This window comes from Sus scrofa, chromosome 4 (genome assembly GCF_000003025.6).
Source record: "Sus scrofa isolate TJ Tabasco breed Duroc chromosome 4, Sscrofa11.1, whole genome shotgun sequence".
NCBI lineage: Eukaryota > Metazoa > Chordata > Mammalia > Artiodactyla > Suidae > Sus > Sus scrofa.
The window spans coordinates 18,645,819-18,671,773 of NC_010446.5; the positions used below are offsets into that span (position 1 = coordinate 18,645,819).

The following is a 25,955-nucleotide window of genomic DNA, read 5'->3' on the forward strand; positions in this document are numbered from 1 at the left end:
CATTTTGATAATATTGACTCCTCCAATCCAAGAGCATAGTATGTTTTTCCATCTCTTGTCATCTTTGATTCTTTCATCAGCATCTTATAGTTTTCACAGTACAGGTCTTTTGTCTCTTTAGGCAGGTTTATTCCTAAATATTTTACTCTTTTTGATGTGATGGTAAATGGGATTGTTTCCCTAATTTCTCTTTCTGGTTTCTTTTGTTGTTGTTGGGTTTTTTTGTTTTTTTTTTTTTGTTTTTTTTTTTGGTCTTTTTCTAGGGCCGCACCCGAGGCATATGGAGGTTCCCAGGCTAGGGGTCTAATCAGAGCTGTAGCTGCCGACCTATGCAGAGCCACAGCAACTCGGGATCCAAGCCGTATCTGCGACCTACACCACAGCTCGTGGCAAGGCCAGATGCTTAACCCACTGAGTGAGGCCAGGGATTGAACCTGCAACCTCATGGTTCCTAGTCGGATTCGTTAACTGCTGAGCCTTGACAGGAAATTCTATATACTAACTCTTTCATTGTTACTATATAGAAATGCAGTCGATTTCTGTGTATTAGTTTTGTATCCTGAGACTTTGCCAAATTCATGGATGAGCTCTAACAGTTTGCTGGTAGAGTCTTTAGGATTCTCTAGATATAGTATCATGTCATCTGCAAATAGTGGTAGTTTTACTTCTTCCTTTCCAATTTAGATTCCTTTCATTTCTTTTACTTCTCTGATTGCTGTGGCTAGGACTTCCAAAACTGTGTTGAAGAGTAGTGGCGAGAGTGGGTACCCTTGTCTTGTTCCTGGTCTCAGCGGGAGTTCTTTCAGCTCTTCACCATTGAGAATGATGTTCGCTGTGGGTTTGTCATATATGGCCTTGATGATGTTGAGGTAGGTTCCCTCTATGCCCACTTTCTGAAGGGTTTTTGTCAGAAACGGGTGTTGGATTTTGTCAAAGGCTTTTTCTGCATCTGTTGAGAGGATCATATGGATTTTATTCTTCAGTTTGTTAATGTGGTGTATCACACTGATTGATTTGTGGATATTGAAGAATCCTTGCATCCCTGGGATAAATCCCACTCAATCATGATATATGATCCTTTTAATGTATTGTTGGATGCAATTTGCTAGTATTTTGTTGAGGATTTTTGCATCTATGTTCATCAGTGAAATTGGCCTGTAATTTTATTTATTTATTTTTTTTTGATATCTTTGGTTTTGGTATCAGGGTGATGGTGGCCTCATAGAATGAGTTTGGGAGTGTTCCTTCCACTGCAATTTTTTGGAATAGTTTCAGAAAGGTAGGTGTTAGGTCTTTAAATGTTTGATAGAATTCGCCTGTGATGCCATCTGGTCCTGGACTTTGGATTGTTGGAAGGTTTTTAATCACAGTTTCAATTTCAGTGCTTGAGATTGGTCCATTCATCTTTTCTATTTCATCTTGGTTTAGTCTTGGAAGATGGTAGTTTTCTAAGAATTTGTCCATTTCTTCTAGGTTTTCCATTTTATTGGCATCTACTTGTGTGTAGTAGTCTCTTATGATCCTTTGTACTTCTGTGATGTCCATTGTAACTTCTCCTTTTTCACTTCTAATTTTATTGATTTGAGTCTTCTCTTTTTCTTGATAAGGCTGACTAAGGATTTATCAGTTTTATTGATGTTTTTAAAGAACCAGCTTTTTGTTTCATTGATTTTTTTTTTTTTTTTTTTTTTTTTTTTTTTTTTTTTTTTTTTTTGTCTTTTTGCTATTTCTTGGTCTGCTCCCGCGGCATATGGAGGTTCCCAGGCTAGGGGTCCAATCGGAGCTGTAGCCACCGGCCTACGCCAGAGCCACAGCAACGCAGGATCCGAGCCGCGTCTGCAACCTACACCACAGCTCACGGCAACGCAGGATCGTTAACCCACTGAGCAAGGGCAGGGACTGAACCCGCAACCTCATGGTGCCTAGTCAGATTCGTTAACCACTGCGCCATGATGGGAACTCCCTCATTGATCTTTTCTATGGTTTTCTTCATTTCTATTTCATTGATTTCTGCTCTGATCTTTATGATTTCTTTCCTTCTACTAATTTTAGGTCTTGTCTGTTCTCTCTCGAGCTGCTTTAGATGTAAAGTCAGGTTGTTGATTTGAGCTTTTTCTTGTTTCCTGAGGTAGCCTTGTATTGCTATAAACTTCCTTCTTTGAACTGCTTTTGCTGCATCCCTTAGGTTTTGGAATGTCGTATGTTGTCATTTGCTTCTAGGTATTTTTTAATTTCCTCTCTGATGTCTTCAGTGATCCATTGGTTGTTTAGCAGCATGTTCTTTAGTCTCCATGTGTTTGTGTTTTTTGAAGTTTTTTCTTGTTGTTGATTTCCAGTCATACAGCGTTGTGGTTGGAAAAGATGCTTGATTTCAATTTTCTTAAAGTTATCAAGCTTGATTTGTAGCCCAGGATGTGATCAATCTTAGAGAATGGTCCGTGTGCACTTGAGAAGAATGTGTATTCTGTTGCTTTTGGATGGAACGTCCTATAAATATCTATTAAGTCCATCTGGTCTAATGCTTCATTCAGGGCCTGTGTTTCCTTGTTGATTTTCTGTCTGGATGATCTGTTAATTGCTGTAAGTGAGGTGTTAAAGTCCCCCACTATGATTGTGTTACTGTCGATTTGTCCTTTTAAGGTTGTTAGCAGTTGCCTTATACATTGTGGTGATGCTTTGTTGGGTGCATATATATTTAAAATTGTCATATCTTCTTCTTGGATTGATCCTTGGATCATTATGTAGTGACCTGTCTTGTCCCTTAAAATATCCTTCATTTTAAAGTCTATTTTGTCTGATATGAGTATTGCTACTCCAGCTTTCTTTTGGTTCCTGTTTGCATGGCATATTTTCTTTCATCCTCTCACTTTCAATCTGTATGTGTCCCTAGAAGTGAAGTGGGTCTCCTGAAGACAGCATATATATGGATCTTGTTTTTGTATCCATTCAGCCAATCTATGGCTTTTGGTTGGGGCATTTAGTCTACTTACATTTAAGGTAATTATTGATATGTATGTTCTTATTGCCATTTTATTAACTGTTTTGGATTTGGTTTTGTTGCTCTTTTTTCTTTTTTCCTTTCTTTGTCTTTTTTCTTTTTTCTAGGGCCGTACCCGTGGCACATGGAGGTTCCAGGCTAGGGGTCCAGTCAGAGCTGTAGCCGCTGGCCTACGCCAGAGTCACAGCAATGTGGGATCCGAGCCACGTCTGCGACCTATACCACAGCTCATAGCAACGCCGGATCCTTAACCCGCTGAGCGAGGCCAGGGAACGAACCTGCAACGTCATGGGTCCTAGTCGGATTTGTTAACCACTGGGCAACAATGGAAACTCCTGTTGCTCTCTTTTCTTCCCTTCTCTTGTTCTGTCCTCTTGTGGTTTGATGACTATCTTTAGTGTTGTATTTGAGTTGATTTTTCTAATTTGTGTGTGTATCAATTACAGATTTTTGGTTTATGGTTGCCCTGAAGTTTTGATATAGGAGTCTAAATATATATACGATATTGTTTTAAGTTGTTGGTCTCTTAATTGCAAGTGAATCTCCAGTGTCCTGCATTTGTACCCACCTCTTCTCATGATCTCTGATTTTGGTGGCATAATTGTGCCTGTGTGATTTCATATCTTTACTTATATATACCTTTACTGGTGAGCCTTGTCATTTGTGGTATTTTTGTTTCCTGTTGCAGCCTTTTCTTTCCTGCCTAGAGAAGCTCCTTTGGTATTTGTTGTAAAGCTGGTTTGTTGATGCTGAGTTCTCTTAGCTTTTGCTTATCTATAAGGCTTTGATTTCTACTTCAAATCTGAATGAGAACCTTGCTGGATAAAGTAATCTTGGTTAGAGATTTTTTCCTTTCATCATGTTAAGGAGATCATGCAGCTCCCTTCTGGCCTGCAGAGTTTCTGCTGATAAATCTGCCTATAAACTTATTGAAGTTCCCTTGTATGTTATTTGTTTCTTTTTCCTAGCTGCTTTCAATATTTTCTCTTTGTCTTTAATTTTGTTCAGTTTGACTAATATGTGTCTCAGGGTGTTCCTCCTGGAGTTTATTTTTTATGGTACACGTTGTGCTTCCTGGATTTGAGTGAGTGGTTCCTTTCCCATGTTAGGGAAGTTTTTGGCTACTGTCTCTTTGAATATTTTTATTGTCCCTTTCTCTCTCTCTCCTCCTTCTCGCACCCCTATAATACGGATGTTGGTGTTTATGACATTGTCCCAGAGGTCTCTGAGACTCTCTTCATTTCTTTTCAATCTTTTTTATCTTTTCTGTTCTGCATCAGTGATTTCTACTAGTCTGTCCTCCATCTAGCTTATTCATTCTTCTGCCTCCTGTATTCTGCTCTTGGTTGCTTCTAATGATTTTTTTTTTCTTATTTGTTACTGTTTTTTTCATCTGTGCTTGCTCAGATTCTTTAAATCTTTAAAAAGTTTTAAATCTTCTGTTTCTTTGCTCAGTGTTTCCTGTAAATTATCAATCTGCCTCCAGTTTATTTCCAGTGTCTTGCATCATCTTCAGCATTAGCAGTCTAAAGTCTTTTTCCTGGAGGTTGACAATTTCTAGATCACTTACTGTTTTTCTGGCATTTTTTCTCTCTCCCTTATCTGAGTTATAGCTATCTGTCTTTTCATTTTTATAGGTTTTTGGTGTGGTGACCTTTTTGCAGACAATAGAGTTGTAGCCTCTCTTACTTCTGGTGTCTGCCCCCCTTGGGGTTGAAGTTGGTATGGGGGCTTGCTGTAGGCTTCCTGATGGGAGGGACTGATGCCTGCCCAGTAGGTGGGATAATTCCTATCCCTCTGGTGGGTGGGGCTTTGTCTCTGGGTGAGATTAGAGGTGGCTGTGTGCCTAGAAGGCCTTTAGACAGCCTCTTTACTCATGGGCGAGGCTGTGATCCCACCTGGATTACTCTTTGGCCTGGGGTGTCTCAGCACTGTTGGGTGGAGTCAGATTTTCCTAAAATGGCCACCTCCAGAGCAATGCACACTGATGAATACTCCTGAGAGCTTTCCCTCCAGTGTCCTTCCCCCACAACAAGCCACAGTCATCCCGTTTTCCAAGAACTTCAATCCAGTCTAACGCAGATTCCTATCGAGCCTTTGCTTTGCCCTGGGACCCAGTGCACATGAAAATCTGTGTGCACCTTTTAAGAATGGGGTCTCCGTTTCCCCCAGACCTGTGGAGCTCCTGCACACAAGCCCCACTGGCCTTCAATGCCAGATGCTTCAGGGACTCTTTCTCCCAATGAGAGTCTCAGAACTCCCACTCCTATAGGTGAATCTCTGTGATGCAGTTACTTTCCAGTCTGTGAGGCTTCCCACCCAGGAGATATGGGGTTGCTTATATCGTGTAATTGCCCCTCCTACCTCTTGATGTGGCCTCCTCTTTGTCTTCTGGAGTAGGATATTTTTATGAAGGTTTCCAGTCCATTTGGTTGAAGGTTGCTCAGCATTTGGTTGCAATTTTGTTGTTTTTATTAGAGAAGTTAAGCTCCAGTCCTTCTATTCTGCCATCTTTATCCCTCCTAATATGTGTTTATAGTATAAAAATGCACATTTTGTAGTTGCAACTGTTATTAGCTTTTGGTACAATGTAGCTTTTCTGTTACAGAATGTGAACGTTTGAGCAACAGTAACAATTGTCAAACTAAGCTTTGAATTCATTAGTCACACAACATGTTATTTTCCCAGAATAATATGGGTATATACTTACTGAAACTTGAGGATATGTAATGGTACAGATGTAAAACAATTGTTTTAATCCTAATTAAAAGTTTCTTTTATTAGGATTTCATTTAAGTTATTTTAATCACTTACAAAATGTATATTCCCTCAGGGATAACTTCAGCATACTCTAGATTTCCTTGTGCTAGATTTTATTTATTTTTAAAACAGTGATAAACAAGAAGGAAAGAAACTGATATTTATGAGGAAACTATAAATAATTGCTGTATAACTAAAAGCCATTTTCTCATATGAGAAGTATTACTTATAGACCTCACTTCTTAAATTAATATGTCTACTTGGTGTTTTAGTTTATTCTTTACATCATGAATACATATATTGTGTCAGAATATGTTAGGATTCTGTTTTGTGTTTCTTTATGATACAGAACAAGTATGCATTTGCCTGGTGCAAGTGGTGATTGTAGGGGATGCACCTAGAATCTCTTTCTCAAAGAAAAATCAATAGCACTATCGCTTCTTCACAATTCATTTGCCCGAGACTATAGCTTTACATGGTCAATTTATTTTAATACTGTCAATAATTGTTTCCATGATAATTGCAGCTTTACAAAACCACATTAATCATGGAAATTATAATGCTGTCACTAATGAAAATTCTTCATTATGTAGGGTAAAACTAAAAGTTGGTTCATTTGAAACTTTTTTTTTTTTTTTTTTTTTTTTGTCTTTTTGCCTTTTTCTTGAGCCGCTCCCATGGCATATGGAGGTTCCCAGGCTAGGGGTCTAATCGGAGCTGTAGCCGCTGGCCTACGCCAGAGCCACAGCAACGCAGGATCCAAGCCACATCTGTGACCCACACCACAGCTCACGGCAACGTCAGATCCTTAACCCACTGAGCAAGGCCAGGGATCAAACCCGCAACCGCATAGTTCCTAGTCGGATTCATTAACCACTGCGCCACGACGGGAACGCTGAAACTTTTTTTTAATTTTCATTTTTACAAAATTCTGTAGGAGAGGTTTTCATAGGAAAGACTAGATATGTGGAAAACTTCAACTCAAATTGCTTCATATTATCCACAGAATGATGAAACAAAACCAATAAAGCAATGTATTTTTTACCCCTTACTCATTAAATCAGTAATGCTTTATTTTAAGCATAACTCTCACCTTTGTAGAGCAACTAAGTGTGGAAAGTTTCAACATCAGTAAATGCTTGAAAATAGATATTTCTGATGAAAACCTGTGTTTCTGGTTTAATACTCTTCTCAGAGTGTGCTATTAGAATTGTGCCTGCAAAAGAGAGAGGGTGTGAGGATAAGCGTGAGGAGGGATGAGGACAGCCCTAATTGTCCCTGGAATTGTCATTGCTTAAAGTAGGTTTCAATTTAGGGAGTTTAATAGGTTATCCATCCAGGTCTGTAAAGGGAAAACAGGTGCCAGGAATGACAACTCTGCAAAGGGGCCTTGGTGAGCATCCTGTCCAGTCTGTGAGCTCCGGGAGAGAGCAAGGGTTTAAGCTTTGTGCTTGCCCTCTAATAGAAAAAGCATGTCATCTCCCAAATCTAGATTTTCAGTTTTAGTTAAAGGAACACTCAGGAGAAAAAAAAAAAAAATCATTTTACCTATGCCTTTGTAAAATGTGCTTCAGGTCAAAGACTTAATTTAATTAAAGACAGTAGAAAAGGGTTTTTACCTTTCCAAAGCCCGTAAGGAATTGGGGTCTGGATATCTTCAAGATTTTCCATAATTTTATGCTAGTCTAGTCATGTGGCATTTTCCTACAAGATTTAACTTAATTTGCTACTCGCAGAAGTTATTAGCTGGACTTGGGGAGCAAGTTTATTTTCCATCTTTTCCATCACTTCAACCAGCTCAGCATTGGCTTAACCCATAGACCTCAGTATTTCCAGTCCTGAATTTTGAGCATTCTAAACTCATTCTAATGCTCAAGTTGAGCATTCTAAACTGTATACTGTTCTTTTGGATATGGGCAGATTAGGACTGGTTGCTAAACTAAAAAGCAATCTCTTTGTAAACAACCAAAACCAAATTTGTACATTTCCTAGCCAATAGGACTGATGACCTAAAAGTGATAATTGAATGCAACAATAATTCCTATTCATTTTAACTGAAAAATAATTTGATTTTTAAATACTTTAACAATCTTATGAGTTAAGTTTTTTGAAAAAAGCGCTGTTGCACTTTTCTGATCAGACTGGTGGTACAGTGCCTGGGAAGTGAGTATAGCAGCACCACTGCTCTGCTTCTTACCTGTACAGCTAACTTCGTTAGTTCAAGGAGTATGTGATAGAACCAGAGTTCCTGAACTGTTTATTCTAAATGGTTCCATCCTTACAGTGGGAATGACTTAAAACTCAATCAAACTGACCTTTTATATTTCTTAAGACTATTCAGCTATCCTAATTTTATTCTAATCTTTTATATATTTTGTTGGAGTAAGCATTATACTGAGAAATATTATTTAGGAGTAAAAAGGCAAAGCCTAAGAGAAAATAAAGTATTTTTGAAATTTTTTGCAATTAAATTATACTCAGTTTCATAGATTTACAATAGAAATGCAACTGCTCTTTTTCCCTGAGATAACAAATTCATCACAATGAGATAAATAATATAGTGTCCCTAATTGAACTGTAAATTAATACATCTTATAGCTTTATGTTTTGTTTTATATCTTTTTATTTCTGTTTTAGTTGATTTACTGTGTTCTTTCAACATCCACTGTACAGCAAAGTGACCAAGTTACACATGTATATACACTTTTTTTCACATTATCCTCCATCATATTCAATCATAAGTGATAAGATGTAGTTACCTGTGCTATACGGCAGGATATCATTGCTTACCCACTCCAAATGCAATACTTTGCATCTACTAACCCCAAACTCATAGTCCATCCCACTCCCTCCCCATCCCCACTGGCAACCACAAGTCTGTTTTTCAAGTCCTTGAGTACATAGGTTCTTTTCTGTACATAGGTTAATTTGGGCTAGATATTAGATTCCAGATAGAAGTGATATTATAGGGAATTTGCCTTTCTCTTTTAGTATGAGAGTCTCTAGTTCCATCCATATTGCTGCAAATGGCATTACTTTGTTCTATTTTTATGTCTGAGTAGTATTGCATTATGTATATATACCACATCTTCTTAATCCATTCATCTATCAATGGACATTTAGGTTGTTTCCATGTCTTGGCTCTTGTGAACAGAGCCACAGTGAACATATGGGTTCATGTGTCTTTTTCAAGGAAAGTTTTGTTTGGATATATGTGCACGAGTGGGATTGCTGGGTCATTTGATGGTTGTGTATTTCGTGTTCTGAGGTACCACCATACAGTTTTCCATAGTGGTTGTGGCAATGTACATTCCTACCAACAATGTAGGAGGGTTTCCTCTTCTCCACACCCTCTCCAGCATTTGTTATTGGTGGACTTATTAGTGATGGCCATTGAGACTGGTGTGAGGTGGTATCCCGTTGTAGTTTTGATTTGCATTTCCTCTACTAATCAGTGATGATGAGCATTTTCTCATGTGCCTGTTGGCCATCCACATATCTTCTTTGGAGAAATGTCTATTCAGGTCTTCTGCCTATTTTTTGATTGGGTTCTTGGTGTTTTTGCTGTTGAGTTGTGTAAGTTGTTCGTGTATTTTGCAGATTGAGCACTTGCCCATTGCATCATTTGCAACTGTTTTCTCCCATTCTGCAAGGTGTCTTTTTGGTTTTTGTTTGTTTGGGGTTTTTTTTGTTTTTGTTGTTTTTTTTTTTTTACAATTTCCTTTGCTGTGCAAAAGCTGGTTAGTTTGATTAGGTCCCATTGGTTTACTTTTGTTTTTATTTCTGTTGTCTTCGAGACTGACCTGAGAAAACATTTGTAAGGTTGATATCAGAGAATGTTTTGCCTATGTTCTCTTCTAGGAGTTTGATGGTGTCTTGTCTTATGTTTAAGTCTTTAAGCCATTTTGAGTTTATTTTTGTGCATGGTGTGAGGGCGTTCTAATTTCATTGATTTACAGGCAGCTGTCCAACTTTCCCAGCACCATTTGCTGAAAAGACTGTCTTTTTCCCTTTTTATCTTCTTGCCTCCTTTGTTGAAGATTATTTGACCATAGGTGTCTGGGTTTATTTCTGGGTTCTCTGTTCTGTTCCATTGGTCTATATGTCTGTTTTGGTACCAGTACCACACTGTTTTGATGACTGTGGCTTTGTAATATTGCCTGAAGTCTGGTAGAACTATGCTTGCTCCTGCTTGGTTTTTGTTCCTCAGAATTGCTTTGGCAATTCTGGTTCCATATAAATTTTGGGGCTGTTTGTTATAGTTGTCTAGAAAATGGCATGGGTAATTTGTTAGGGATTGCATCAAATCTGTAGATTGCTTTGTGTAGTATGGTCATTTTTTTTTTTACAATATTAATTCTTCTGATCTGGGAGTATGGATTATCTTTCCATTTCTTTGAATCTTCTTTAGTTTCCTTGATTAATGTTTCATAGTTCTCACCATATTAAGTCTTTCATCTCCTTGGTCAGGTGTATTCCCGGGAATTTAATTTTTGGAGGTGTGATTTTTAAAAGGTATTGTATTTTTATATTCCTTTTCTAATATTTCATCATTAGTGTACAGAAAGGCAACAGATTTCTGAATGTTGAGCTTGTATCCTGCTATTTTGCTGAATTCGTTGATCACATTGAGAAGTTTTTGTGTGTTGTCCTTAGGGTTTTCTATGTATAGTACCATGTCATCTGCATAGAGTGACAAGTTTACCTCTTCTCTTCCAATATGGATACCTTTTATTTGTTTTATTTGTCTGATTGCTGTGGCTAGGACTTCCAATACTATGTTGAATAAAAGTGGGCATCCTTGTCTTGTTCCAGATTTTAGTGGGAAGACTTTTCAGCTTTTCTCTGTTGAATATTATATTGGCTGAGGCTTTGTTGTGGATGGTGTTTATTATGTTAAGGTATCTTCCCTCAGTACCCACTTTGGTAAGAGTTTTTATCATGAATGGATGTTGGATTTTTTAAATGCTTTTTCTGCATCTATTCAGATGATTATGTGGAGTATGATGTTGATTTGCATATGTTCAACCATCCTTATGAACTTGGGATGAATCCCATTTGGTCTTGGTGTATATGATCTTTTTTATATATTGTTGGATTTGGTTGGCTAAAATTTTGTTGAGAATTTTTGTGTCTGTATTCATCAACGTTATTAGCCTATAATTTTCTTTTTTGGTAGTATCTTTGTCTGGTTTTGGTATTGGGGTCATGGTGGCTTCATAGAATGTCTTTGTAAGTGTTCCTTTTTCTTCATTTTTTGGAAAAGTTTAAGAAGGATTGGTATAAGTTCTTCTTTGTATTTTGGTAGAGTTTGCCTGTGAAGTCATCTGGTCCTGGACTTTTGTTTGTATGGAGTGTTTTGTTTTTACATACTCTTTATCATTTCTAGTGATCGGTGTGTTAAATTATTTCTTCTTGATTCACTTTTGGTGGGCTATATGTCTCTAGAAAGTTGTCCATTTCTTCTAGGTTGTCAAATCTGTTGGCATATAATTGTTCATATTATTCTCTTACAATTTTTGGTATTTCTACAGTATCCTTTGAGATTTTTCTCTTTTTGTTTCTTATTTTCTTTGAATTCTTTCTCTACTGTTGGTGAGTCTGGCCTAAGGTTTTTCAATTTTGTTGACCTTTTCACAGAACTAGCTCTATGTTTTATTGATTTTTTTTTCTTTTTTTTTTTTAAATCTCTATTGATTTCCTTTCTCATCTGTATTTTCATCCTTCCTTCTGCTGACTTTCGGTTTTGGTTGTTGCTTTTCTAATTCTTTCAGACGGTAGGTGAATTTGTTGATTTGAGATTTTTCTTTTTTCACCAAGGTATTTTGCTATGAATTTCCCTCTGCGTACTGCTTTTGCCACATCCCATAGATTTTGAATGGTTGTTTCTTCATTACGATTTGTTTTGAGATATTTTTTAATTTGCTTTTGATTTCCTCATTGACCCTTTGGTTTTTTTAGTAGCATGTTGTTTAGTCTCCATGTAGTCAGTTTTTTCTCATTTCTTTTCCTGTGGTTGATTTCTACTTTAAAGCCCTTGTGGTCAGAGAATATACTTGAAATAATTTCTATACTCTTAAATATGTTGAGATTAATTCTGTGCCCAGTATGTGATCAATCTTTGAGAACGTTCCATGTGCACTTTGGAAGAATTTATATTCTGATTTTTTGGATGTAGTGTCCTGAAAATGTCAATTAAGTCTCACTTTTCTACCATTTCATTTAGGATTTCTGTTGCCTTATTGATTTTCTGTCTAGAGGATCTCTCCATTGATGTGAGTGGGGTGTTAAAGTCTCCTATTATTATTGTATTCCCATCAATTTCTCCTTTTATGTCTGTTAGTATTTGTTATATGTATCTGGGTGCATATATATTGACGATTATATCTTCTTCTTGAATGGATCATTTTATCATTACATTGTGTCCTTCTTTGCCTTTCTTTATGGCCTTCATTTTAAAGTCTATTTTGTCTGATATGAGTATTGCAACTCCTGCTTTCCTGTCTTGTCCATTGGCATGAAATATCTTTTTCCATCCCCTCACAATCTATATGTGTCCTTTGCCATCAGGTGAGCCTCTTGCAGGCAGCATATTGTAGGCTCTTGCTTTTAATCCAATCTGCCACCCTGTGTCTTTTGATTGGAGCATTCAGTCTATTGACATTTAAGGTAATTAGTTATCAATATGTATTTATTTTCATTTTAAACCTTATTTTCCAGTTGATTCTGTGTTTCTTTTTCCCTTTCTTGTTTTGGTTGGGTGATTTCCACTTATTTTATTTATGCTTGTGTGCTTTTCTTTTTAGATTTGTGAATGTAATGTTTGGTTTTGATTAATGGTTGCCCTGTTTTTTAGGTATGTTAATCCCTTCTAGGACTATAGAATCAAACATCTTATTTAAAAAAGTCTAGACTTTCTTACTTTCCTTCCCCACATTCTATGATTTTGATGTCCTTTATTAACAGCTTCGTGTTTGTCCTTTTGCTGTTACATGTGTTTATCATCACTTTTACAGTAGGTTGTTTCCTTTTGTTTGGGGGGATTTTTTTTTTTTTTTTTGGTCTTTTTAGGGCCGCACCCATGGCATTTGGAGGTTCCCAGGCTAGGGGTCCAATCAGAGCTATAACTGCCAGCCTCCGCCACAGCCACAGCAACGCGAGATCCGAGCCATGTCTGCAACCTACACCACAGCTCATGACAATGTCATATCCTTAACCCACTTAGCAAGGCCAGGATCAAACATCCTCATGGATACTGCTTGGGTTCATTAACCATTGAGCCTTGACGAGAACTCCAGGTTTTTTGTTTTTTGGTTTTTTTTCTTTTAGATCTGTATACGGGCTTATTTAGGTGATTGCTTTCCAATTGTGATTTCCTCCATCCTATTTCTTCTTAACTTCTTTTTGATTTAGATGAGCCCTTTCAGTATTTCTTTTAGAATGGGTATAGTATTACTGTACTCTTTTTAGCTTTTGTTGAGAAATTTTCTATTTCTCCTTCTATTTTAAATAATATTCTTGCTGGGTAAAATATTCTAGGCTGCAGATTTTTCCCTTTTAGAACTTTGAAGGTATCTTGTCATTCTCTTCTGGCCTGTAGTGTTTCTGTAGAGAAATCAGCTGATTGCCTTAAGGGGGTTCCCTTATAATTAACGCTTTGTATTTCTCTTGCTGCCTTTAGAATCCTCTCTTTAACTTTTGGCATTTTTATTATAATACATCTTGATGTGGGCCTGTTTGGGTTCAATTTGTTTAGGGCTCTCTGTGTTTCCTATATCTTGATATCTGTTTGCTTTAGATCAGGAAAGTTTTCAGACATAATTTCTTCAAATATATTCTCAATCCCCCTTTCTTTTCTTCTCCTAGAATCCCTATTATGTGTAGATTGGCCCACTTTATATTATACCATAGATCACTTATATTGCTTTCACGTTTTTTCATTGGATTTTCTGTCTTCTGTCCTGATTGGGTGATTTCCATTATTCTGTCTTCCAAGTCACTAATTCATTCTGCCCTTTAATGCCTTTAGCTCAGTTTGCATCTCTGCAAGTGAATTTTATAATTTTTCTTGATTCCTCCTTATATTTTCTAGTTCCTTTTTAAAATAATCTGCATTACTGTTTATGTCCATGCTTATTAATTCCTTCATATTCACCCTTAATTTTTTTTTTTTTTTTTTGTCTTTTTGTCTTTTCACCTTTTCTAGGGCCGCTTCCCACAGCATATGGAGGTTTCCAGACTAGGGGTCTAATCAGAGCTAGAGCTGCTGGCATATGCCAGAGCCACAGCAACGCCAGATCCGAGCCACGTCTGCAACCTACACCACAGCTCATGGCAACGCCGGATCCCTAACCCACTGAGCAAGGCCATGGATCGAACCCGAAACCTCATGGTTCCTAGTTGGATTCATTAACCACTGTGCCATGACTGGAACTCCACCCTTAATTTTTTCAGTATTTTCACTGTCTCCCTTTCAAACTCAGTGTCTATTAGACTGCAGATGTCTGTTTCATTGTTTGCTCCTTCAGGTGAAGTCTCCTGTTCTTTTAACTGGGAACTGTACTTTAGCTTCTTCATTTTGCTCATAGTTTTCTTTTTCTGCGAATTTAGGGAAACCAAACTCTTGTCTTGGATGGCTATTTCTAAGTAAGAGCTCTCCTTTATATTTTGTGGGAGGTTATATGTATTTTTGTCATGGGAGTTTGGATATTTGCTGTCTCTTTCTTCAGTGTGAGCAGGCTATTATCCCCAAAGTTCTGAGTGTGTTTCCAGGGAGAATGAGGCAATGGGTAGGGCTAGTAGTCAGTGCCTGGTTGCTGGGCTCTTGATAGTAGTAAGGGACTTCCGGAAGGTGGCACAGGCTACTCCCAGTTGCAGGACTCTGGGAAGTGGTACTCATCCTCAGGCAGATTTAGGCAGTGCCCAGAGCATTTGGCCATGGCAGTGACAGGGTGTATGAGTTCCCAGGGTGTGAGAGCAGCAACCAGTGTTGTTTGGTCCCAGTGCCCTCCTCTGTGGTTCCCTCTGAGTTGATTGGGTCCACAAGTGGTTCCTGTTCACAGATCTCTAGCGGTGGCAGGCCACACCCACCTTTGGAGTCAGCAATAAACTGCGGTGTTTGCCCCTGCCACCTGTATGCCATGCAAGAAGCACCCTGTCCCACTTAGGTCCATGCAAGAGATGCTGCACAGGCTGCTCCTAGTTGCAGGGTATTGGGAAGTGATAGTGATCCAGCATGTATGGGTGCTGCCTAGAGTGTTTGGCATTGGCAACGGCCGCGGGGGGGGGGGTGCGGGGAGAGGGTGTTGCCGGGGAGTAAGAGCAGCAAGGAGTGGTGCTCACTTGCATTGCTTTTTTGCCAACCTCCACGGTGACTGGGGCTGTAGGTGGAGCCTGTTCATAGATCCCTAGTGGTGGCAGGCCATGCCTCTTTCTGGTTTCTGAGATGACTGCTGTGGTTTGTCCCCACCGCCTGTAGCTCATGCAAGAGGCACCTTGTTGCACTTAGGCCCCCACTGCCCTTAGCCCACACAAGAGGTGCCCAGCCACCTGTAGCCTGCACAAGAAGCACCTGGTCTCCCGTAGCCCAAGCAAGTGGCCTCTTGCTACCCATAGCTTGTGCCAGAGCTGCCCCACTCTCTGAGAGCCCACACATGGGCAGGGAAAGAAATTTCTTTGGGGGTCCACCCCTCCTCCTCTCGCCCTCCCCAACAGTAGCACCTTGCTTCTCCTGTGGGCCCAGACCTCCTCCCGGATTCCTTTGTCTATGGTGTTCTGCTCCCCAGCCTGTTGCACACCACTCCCTAACCCTCAGGCTGTCTCCACACAGCCAATCCTAGTCCTCTTCCCGGAACTGACCTTCAGAGCCTTAGTCTCAGCGCCCAACCCCTGCCTGAGGGTCTCAGGCTGTGGTGTCTGGGGCAGAGGTGCAGATGTTCTGTGTGGCTTTGCCCTCCTCAGTCCAGCTCCTGCACTTTCCTCAGCAACTTTGAGGCCCCTCCGTCTCAGCTGATCTCCCTGTCAGTTAGGTGGCTTCCCAGGGTGTGGGCTCCTTTTCTCTTTCACAGCTCCCTCTCATGAATGCTAATCCTGTCCTGATTCCTTTTCTCTCTCTCTCTTTCTTTTTTTATACCCAGTTATGGGGGGGGGGGTTCTTGCCCTTTTTGGAGGTTTAAGGTCTTCTGCCAGCGTTCTGTAGATGTTCTATGCTAATCATTCTACGTATAGATGTGGGGTTTTTTAAATGTGTTTGTGGGAGGAGGTGAGCACGACATCTTACTCCTCTGCCATCTTGATCCTTCCATCCCATAGATTTTTTTAAATTACTTAATGAATTTTATTGTATTTATAGATGGACAATAATCATCAGAACCAAATTTTACAGCATTTACATCCCAAACCCTCAGTGTATCCCCCACCCCTCAATCTCTCTCCTTTGGAAACCATAAGTTTTTCAAAGTCTGGGAGTCAGTATCTGTTCTGCAAAGTTCATTGTATCCTATTTTTAGATTCCGCATATAAGTAATAGCATTTGATGTTGGTGTGTCATTGTCTGACTGACTTCACTTAGCATAATTTCTAGGCCCAAGCATATTGCCACAAATGCCTTTCTTTCTTTCCTTTTAATGGCTGAGTAATATTCCATTGTGTATATTGTACCACATCATCTTGATCCACTCCTCTGCCAATGGACATTTAGGTTGTTTCCATGCCTTGGCTATTATATTTAGTGCTACAGTGAACATTGGAGTACATGTCTCTTTTCGAGTCATGGCTTTCTCTGGATAGATGCCCAAGAGTGGGAATCCCATAGATTTTGAATGTTGGGTTTTCACTGTCATTTGTCTCAAGGTAGTTTTTAATTTCCCTTTTGATTTCCTCACTGACCCATTGGTTTTTTAGTAGTATGTTGTTTACTCTTCATGTAGTCAGTTTTTTCTCATTTCTTTTCCTGTGGTTGATTTCTGGTTTCATGCCATTGTGAACAGAGAAGATGCTTAAAGTATTTTCTATACACTTAAATTTGTCAAGGTTAGTTTTGTGCCCCAGTATGTGGTCAATCCTTGAGAATGTTCCATGTGCACTTGAAAAGAATGAATATTCTGATTTTTGGTGAATATAATGTCCTGAAAATATCAATTCTAACTTTTCTATTGTGTCATTTTGAATCTCTGTTGCCTCATAGATTTTCTGTCTAGAGGATCTGTCCATTGATGTGAGTGGGATGTTAAAGTCTCCTATTATTATTGTCCACCCATCAGTTTCTCCTTTTATGTCCACTGGTATTTGTTGTATGTATTTTGGTGCTCCTATATTAGGGGCAAATATAGTGACAGTTGTAATAGCCTCTTCTTGAATTGTTCCTATATTATTAAATGGTACCTTCTTTGTTTCTCTTTAAGGCCTTTGTTTTAAAGTCTATTTTGTCTAATATGAGTATGGACATTTCTGCTTTCCTGTCATTTCCATTAGCATGAAATGCCTTTTTCCATCGCCTCACTTTCAATTTATGTGTCCTTTGCCCTAAGGTGAGTCTCTTGTAGGCAGTATTTTGTAGGCTATTGATTTTTTATCCAGTCTGCCACCCTGTTTCTTTTGATTGGAGCATTCAGTGCATTGACATTTAAGGTAATTATTGGTAAATATGTATTTATTGACATTTTAAACCTTGTTTTCCAGTGATTCTATGTTTCTCCTTTCTTTTTCTGGTTGGCTGATTTCCTTTTACTTATTGCTTGTGTCCTCTTTGTTTTTGTGAATATAATATTAATACTAATATATAGTATATATAATATAATTAACATGTTATATAGTATTATATTGTATATGACAGTATATCATATTGTAAGCATAATACATATTTAGTTTTTGTGAATATATATACTATCCTTCTGTTTTAAATTATATTCTTGCTGGGTAGAGTATTTTAGGCTGCACATTTTTCCCTTTTAGAACTTTGAATGTATCTTGCCATTCTCTTCTGGCCTGTAGTATTTCTATAGAGAAATGAGCTGATAGCCTTATGGGGGTTCCCTTATAATTAACTTTTGCTGGCTTTAGAATCCTCTCTTTTTAACTTTTACCATTTTATAATTTGTCTTGGTGTGGACCTGTTTGGAGTCAACTTTTTTAGGGCTCTCTGTGCTTCCTATATCTTGATATCTGTTTTCTTTAGATTGGGAAAGTTTTCAGACATAATTTCTTCAAATATGTTTTCAATCCCTTTTTCTTCTCCTTCTGGAATCCCCGTTCTACGTAGATTGGTCCTCTTTATATTATCCCATAGATCTCTTATATTGCTTTCATGTTTTTTCATTGGGTTTTCTGTCTGCTGTCCTGATTGGGTGACTTCCGTTATTAATTCATTCACTAATTCATTCCTCTGCATCGTTCCTTGTGCTCTTCAGTATCTTTAAGTCAGCTTGGGTCTCTACAAATGAATTTTCTAACTTGTTTTTCTTGGCTCCTCCTTATATTCTCTAGTTCCTTTCTAAAGTAATCAGCATTACTGTTTATGTCCACTCTTAATTCCTTCAGTATTTTCACTTTCTCCTTTTTGAGCTTGGTGTCTATTAGACTGCAGAGGTCTATTTGCTCCTACAGGTGAATTTTCCTATTCTTTTAACTGGGAATGGTTCCTGAGCTGCTTCATTTTGTTCATGTTTTTCTTATTCTATGAGTTTAGGGGAAACAACTACTGTAGTCTTGAAGGGCTATTTATATGCACAAGCACCCCTGGGTATTTTGTGAAGGCTTACTATTTATTTTTAGGGTGCTGGATAGGCTTCCAGGGAGCTGAAGGCAGTGGGCAGGGCTAGTAGCCCGTGCCTGGTTGCTGGGCCCTTGACAACAGCAAGGACCTGCGGGAAGGTGGTGCTGGCTACCCCTAGTTGCAGGGCCCTGGGAAGTGGCAGTGATTCTCAGGCAAGTGTAGAGAGCACCCAGAGTGTTTGGCAGGGGCAGCAGCAGTGCATGTGTGTACCCAGGGGAGTGAGAGCAACAATGGGTGGTGCTCAGTTGGGGTGTCGTCCTCTGTGCCAACCTGTGAGGTGACTGGTTCTGTAGATGGTGCCTATTCACAGACCCCTGCTGGTGGTGGGCCATACCCACCTCTGGCGTCTGAGATGACTGACTTTGGCCCCACCACCTGTAGATCACACAAGAGACACCCTGTCATGATTAGCCTGTGCAGAAGGTGCCACCACCTGTAGCCTCCACAGGTGGGGCTGGTTGCCCACAGCCAGCACAAGACATTCCTCACCGTCCGTAGCCACCCCCTGCTCCAAGAGTCCATGTGTACACAGAGAAAGATAGTTCTGTGGCAGTGCTCCCCTCCTCTTCTTGCCTTCCCCCACAATGGCACCTTGCTTCTTCTGTAAGCCCAAACCTCCCAACTTCCCTTGGCTGTGGCGCTCTGCTCTGCAGCCCGTGGTGCGCCACTCTTTAGCCCCTTAGTCTGTCTCCACCCAGCCAGCCCTAGTCCTCTCTCCGTGGAGCCTGAGTCTCGGTGCCCAGCCCCCACCCAAGCGTCTCAGGCTCTGGGGTCCTGGGAGGTGGTATGATGGTCTCTGCAGCTCTCTTTCTGCCCTCCCTCCTCAGTCCAGCTGCTGCGCTTTTCTCTCTGGGGCTTTGAGTTTCCTCTTTCTCAGCAGATCTCCCCATCAGGAGCCATCCCAGGGGTTGGGTTCCTTTCTTCTTTCATGGCTCTCTCTCTCTCAGGAGTGCTGGTCCTTTCTCTCTCTCAGGAGTGCTGGTCCTTTCTCTCTCTCTCTCTCTCCTCTTTTTTTTCCTTTTGTTCTAGCCAGGTGTGTAGAGGGTTTCTTGATCTCTTTGGAGGTTTAAGGTCTTCTGCCAGCATTCAGCAGATGTTCTGTGCAACTCATTCTCCATGTAGGTGGGGTTTTTTGACGTGTTTGTGGGAGAAGGTGAATGCCACGTGTTCCTCCTCCACCATCCTGATGCGGCCTCCATGTTTCATTTTATTCACAAACCAAATGCATTTTTTTTCCTACCACTTTACAGTGAAAACTAAAATTTCCAAAAAGATTTTTCCTGAAGTCAAAACAGTCTTTTATGTAGATGTGTTGGCCTCTTTCATTTTTTTTTTTTGAACTTGAGTCTCAGAACAAACACATTTTTGAAATGTGTTTGTTTCATTTTAATGAGTGGTAGGCAGTATTGTGCCTAATTCTTGAGTGGCAGGCAGTCTTCTGCATAAGGATGTCTATGGTGTATATACAATTCTATATGTAAAATAGATAACCAGAAAGACCTGTATACTACAGGGAACTAATATACTCAATATTTTGTAATAACCTGTAAGGAAAAATAATCTGAAAATACACACATAAAGTGAATTACTGTGCTATATACCTGAAACTAATAACATGATATTGCAAATCAACTATACTACAATAAAATAAAAAAATTAAGGATGTCTGTGCTAAAGTATTTGCTATAAATCATTGAGAATTATGTGGGACATGGTATGGTTTTAATTGTTTTTAAGCTAATCACAAGCACCATAGCATACTTTCTATGCTCAGATAAGCCTTTTTGTAAGTTCTTTTTCCTCATTCAAAAGAGTGATATTATTTTTCAAAGCTATATTTGCTTTTAGAGGCAGTTTTCTTCTGGTGACAAGTATTAAGTGCAAAATGAATTTTTGCTGTAGAACATTTAATGGCTATGAACGTTTAGCATAATTTAGTAAATGAATTCAAAGAAAGTTTTCTGTTGGCTAATTCTGTGATGATTCATTAATCTCCCAACCACACCCTAAGTATATGCAAGCTTCAGACTTTCACTTCTCACTTCAGAGGTCAGTGTGTGTGTGTTTGTTTTGCTCGCTGGACTTGACACTGAGAAATCTTTGTTGAAAAAATGAGTGGAATCTTATCTCCTTAAAAGAGGAATTGACTTTTACTCATTATCTGTGGTAAATTCATAACTTGGTCTGTGCTCTTATTTAGATCTTCCTCAATAACTATAGCTAAAATAGACATTTTTCTCAACAGTCTATACTTTAGTGCAACTCTGATGTACCCAATTTTGGATACTTTGTATTACCTACATAAAGAAAAGATCATGATCATGCTAATTTTATTAAAATATAAGTTATTTTTATCAAGGAGTAAATTTCTATAAAATAAAAAATAGGTATTAGCTTTCTACAACAGCACTTGAAATGTCTCTTCACAGTTTTCCCGAGATTCTAAACAGTATTCTAAAATAAATGCTGGGAGTTCTTGCTGTCGTGCAGCAGGTTAAGGATCTGCCTTTGTCTCTGCAGTGGCCCAGGTTCGATCCCTGGCCCAGCACAGTGGGATAAGGATCCAGCATTGCTATAGCTGTAGCTTGATTTCCATCCTTAGCCCAGGAACTTACATCTGCCACAAGTGCAACAATAAATACTGTTCTTATTAGATCTGCCTGGTGACCTAGTGGGTTTAGGATTCGGCACGGTCACTGGTGTGGCACAGGTTTGACCCCCCGCCCCAAGAACTTCCATATGTTGCAGGTGCAGCAAAAAAAAAACAAAAAACAAAAAACCTTATTTATAAATATATATTAACCTCATATAATAATTATCTTCTATATTAAAACTTTCATAATCTGTATTTGCAGTGAAATGGAAACAAAGAATTATAGCAAATATAGACTATAAACTTCATCTATCTGGCAAAAGATTAATGAAATGGCTTAAAGTTCTAAACATTTAAGCATCTATACTATGAAAAGCATTATAGTAGTTGCCAGATTTCTTGCTTTTAAAAATTATTTAATCTAATAAAGGAAATTATGTAGATCTAATATAATAGGATAAATATGTAAACATAATCTGAGAATTCAGTTCTGATTAATAAGCTACTGTATATAGATTAGCAACTTTTAAAGAACCTAAATACGGTGACACTCAATTACTAAAGCTGCAGTTTAACCTTTCTTTGATGGTAGATGCAAAGAAACTTTAGTATCCATCCTCTATAGGTGTTAAATTGTAATTTACAATTAAATAGCAGAAAAGCCTAAAACTGCCTGCTAATACAGTCCTGGTGGGTGAAGAGCCAGAAGGATACTATATATCCGTTGGAATCATCTCTAGCTGATGAGGAAATAGGCACTGCATCGTTTTAGAAATTTCTTACTGAAAGTACTTCTTTTGCTTCTTCAACATCTTCAAATAGTCACCTCCTCCATCTTATGAATAGCTCTGTTGGAGGTCTGAGGTGAACCCTTGCTTGTCAGTGTGTGCTCTGTGGACTGGCACTGCATCCCGTGGGAGCTTATCAGAAATGCAGAATCTTAAGCCCCTTTACAGACTATCAGAATCTGCATCTCTACACGAGCCCAAGCAATTTGTATGCCTAGTGAAGTCTGGGAAGCACTCAGGTAGAGCCCTCCTGTCCCCTTTCTTAGGTTGGCTTGGGCCACCTTCTTTTAACGGAAGGAAGTAAGCAATACACATGTGTTGTATATGCACCTGCTTTCATTTGTACATGTGGAGGAAGAAATAGAACCGTATTTAGTATAAAAACCTCACTTTTCTCCCATACCTTCTGAAGCTATGTAATTTTTTTTAAATTGCCTTCCATATGATTTGAAGTTTCTAGCTGTGTGAACATCTAAAGTATCTAGTCCCTCGGCCATGATACTTTCACTGCCACTCCTTGGAAGTACACTAACAATCTGCAAAGGATTCTGAAAGAGGAAAGGATGAGTTTGCAAACAAAGTGGCATTTTCAATGCTGTCACCATGACAGATACCTTATAAGCCTCCACTACAGGCAGGATACTATGCATCTATAAATATGAGGTCAAATATACTCAGACTGTGCAATAATAGGAATCTTGTAGAATAAGATGGTTTTTGCAGACACTGGAGTCAGCAGGTCTACACTAGATCACTACCCTTCACCTCCTAGCAGTGTGTCCTTAGACAAGTTACTCAGTCAGCCCCTCTGAGCATTAATTGTGTCAGCGGTAAAGTGGGGTTGATAACAGTGTCTCTCTTCCAGTATAGTTTGGATAAAAGGAGCTAGTGCGTATGAGGTAGTGTACTCCATGGCATCTAATAAGTACACAGCACTGTTATTTACATAGATAACAAAATATATTTACATAAATAAGGACAAGTATAATTTGAAAAACATGGTCATAGACTTGTGCATGAAGTTCTCTGGCAGTCTCAGGGCAAAGGCCCTAGGTTGAAGAGTTTTGACAGGCTTTCCAGAACATGTGGTTTTGGGGGTGGGTTTTGAAGGCAGAGAAGAGAGATATTCCAAGTGGAGAGACTCTCAAGTCCAGAGGTGTGAGAGTTTTGATCTGGACAATAGCAAGTAGTGTAACAGGACCAGACTGTAGAGGGACTGGGTGTGGAAGGAATGACTCAGAAAGGCTAACTGGGGCCCTGGCCTGGAGAGTTGGTGTACCGTATTCCGAGGTGTTTGTGTTCAAAAGAGCAGTAGCGAGCTAGTGAAGATACTTAACCCAGGCCACTGTGTGGAAGCAGGATCAGAAAGAATCTGTGTTAGTTTCTCGGGTATCTTCACCGTTGCCCCAAATCCTAGTTACTGCCTGCCTGCCATGTCCCGATTTCATCATATTCAAAACCAGGATCCTTCCCTTCAGAATCTGTTCTGCCTGTATTCCCTCTCCTGAAAAAATAACTACCATTGCCATTTACCCAGTTCTTCCAGCTGAAATTAGTAGTTATCCTTGAATCTCCATGTTCCAGTAGCTCCTTCCTCCCTTCTTTCCCTGGTCCCTTCCCCCTCGCTCTCCCTTCCTACCTTCTTTCTCCCGACGTGTTACTTTTCTGCTTCTTTAGTCCTGAACTTGGCCTTTCTTCTCACTCATCACTGCTGCAGCCTTAACAGATCCCTCATCTCCATCCCCCTCACTTCCTCCAAAAACTCTTGAAACAAAATTGGCCTTTATAAACCTCCTATTGCCTTCAGGTCACTGTCAACAATTTTTACATGGCAGATTTACATCCTTCCCACACATTTCCTGTTCTACTTCTAAATTCTACTAAAAGGTACTTTTGTCATCTCATTGTCAATAAATTTTGTTGTGGAAACACCCAGTCTGTGACTAAGCACATTTAATATTATTGAGTAGAATTGCAGGCACTTGTTAGGTTTTCTAGTTAGAAAGCTTAGGAGATTTCTTTCCAATGGCATCACCACCACCTTATATGAACCAGCTGGATGGGAGAATAAAGTGTTTCTTAAAATGCTCTGGTGTCTCTAGACAAGGAGCTTTGTATTGAGTCACATACTAAAGATTAAAGGAGTACACTTTGGAGCCCCTTCCAGCTATTGTATCAGATCGTCCTCTCCCAGACTCTGGATGCAGTTTGTACATTTAAAAAGAGATTTTGAAAACAGCTACAAAGTGCTGCAGTTTTTCTTGTTTTATGGAATGACGATATGGTGAAGCATATTTGGTTAGTTTCCCAGATCAGTGCCTCCTGTGTTCCTCAGAGTCAAATAATAATTTTACTGTCCTTTTTTTTTTTTTTTTTTTTTTTTTTTTGGTAGGACTGCACCCGAGGCATATGGAGGTTCCCAGGCTAGGGGTCCAGTGAGAGCCACAGCTGCTGGCCTACACCACAGCCACAGCTACGTGGGATCCAAGCCACGTCTGCAACTTACACCACAGCTCACGACAACACTGGATCTTTACCCACTGAGCCAGGCCAGGGATCGAACCCACAACCTCATGGTTCCTAATCAGACTTGTTAGCCACTGAGCCACTATGGGAACTCTGAAATAACTTTAAATTGTAATATAGTTCATTTACTTACTTAGAAGACTGTCGTTCTTCATATCTGGGCTGTCTGGTCTCATTTTGTTTACGAAAACACTGTAAATGTAGAAAGGGATGAGAGAACTTGTTTCAGGACAAACAGAGCTTATCTATTTTTAAAGGAATTCAAACTATAAACTATTTTTACAGCCATTTCAAAACTATCTAGTTTACTTATTACTAAATTCCTTCTGAAAAATCCCATAGGAGTGCAATACCTACAAATAAACTGTTATGGAAAAGATAATAGGACACTAACATTTTTGCATTTCATAATTTCCTATTCCTCATTTTCTCCATTGTTATATCTTAACATTTCTCTGAAAATGCTTTAATTTACTACCAGAAGAAACTATAAGGTATGATTAATCCTATAAATATGTAAATGAAGAAAAGATCATATACATAATATATAATAAATGTGTGATTAAAATATCAAAGGGCCGGTGTTTATACATTTATTTTGTATGCTCTTATAATGAAAATTAAATTTAGCATATGATAAAATAACACCAATAGGAAAATTAATAAATGCATTACTAGTAAATCCATGTCTTTACATATATAATCCTTTCTATTAAAAGGGCTTTTGGGAATGAATTCAAGTTTTAAGTTATTAAATACATTCATGCATAGGGGACCTATACTTAAGACTCTCAGAAGAACTTGGGAATTGTCACCTAACTGTTCTACTTTGTGCTGATTTGGCCTTAATATTTTTTTTTTACCAAAAATTTATCTTAACAGTTGCTTTCATTTTAAATTGGAAAACTAATTCTACCTCATCAAGCAGAAGGACATGAAATAACTAACGATCTATGAAAAAATGTTGGTTTTGATCTTTCAGGCCTGAAGATTATCGGCTGTAGGAGAAAGAAAATTTCAGAGAAAGTGCGATAATTGAAATTTCTTCCTGATGAGTTGCTCCAACCTGCAGGGCAGAATGAAACAGCTGCTGCCTTTTGACAAGAAGCCTGTTATGGGTGCTGCAGGTTTGTGGGGAAGGGTCAGGAAAAGAGATTCCTTCAATAGGAAATTGCAATAAAATACATTATTTTATAGAATCGTTTTACTGTGTAATCTGATTTGAATGTTAAAAATGGTGGTAAGAATAAAACTGCTTACTCAGTTACTATTCAGTTTTGCATTAATTAAAAGAAACCCTTAGGTAGCATTGCAGTTAAAGCTGCCAGGTGCCTCTGCAGATTTCCTCAAGTTCCAGCTCTTTGACACCTGGGAAAACATGCCCACCTTCACTTTCCCTTTCAGTGAAGGGAAAATCCAACTTCCATCCATCTAAATTCATCCCTCAAGTAGGATAGAGTTTGCCATGAGCTATTTTCAAAATCCTTCATCTTTTTTCATTCCCCACATACCCTCTTG

At 39.0% G+C, this 25,955-nt stretch overlaps 1 protein-coding gene across 1 annotated transcript in view; it reads left to right on the plus strand.

Annotated features, from left to right (window-relative positions):
• Window positions 1-25,705, plus strand: part of MRPL13 (mitochondrial ribosomal protein L13) — a 62,605-nt gene extending 36,900 nt beyond the window's left edge. The window contains exon 7 of the mRNA NM_001243415.1: window positions 25,420-25,705. Within this exon, the coding sequence (NP_001230344.1) occupies window positions 25,420-25,441 (22 nt within the window). The 3' untranslated portion in view covers window positions 25,442-25,705. The remainder of the gene's footprint in view (window positions 1-25,419) is intronic.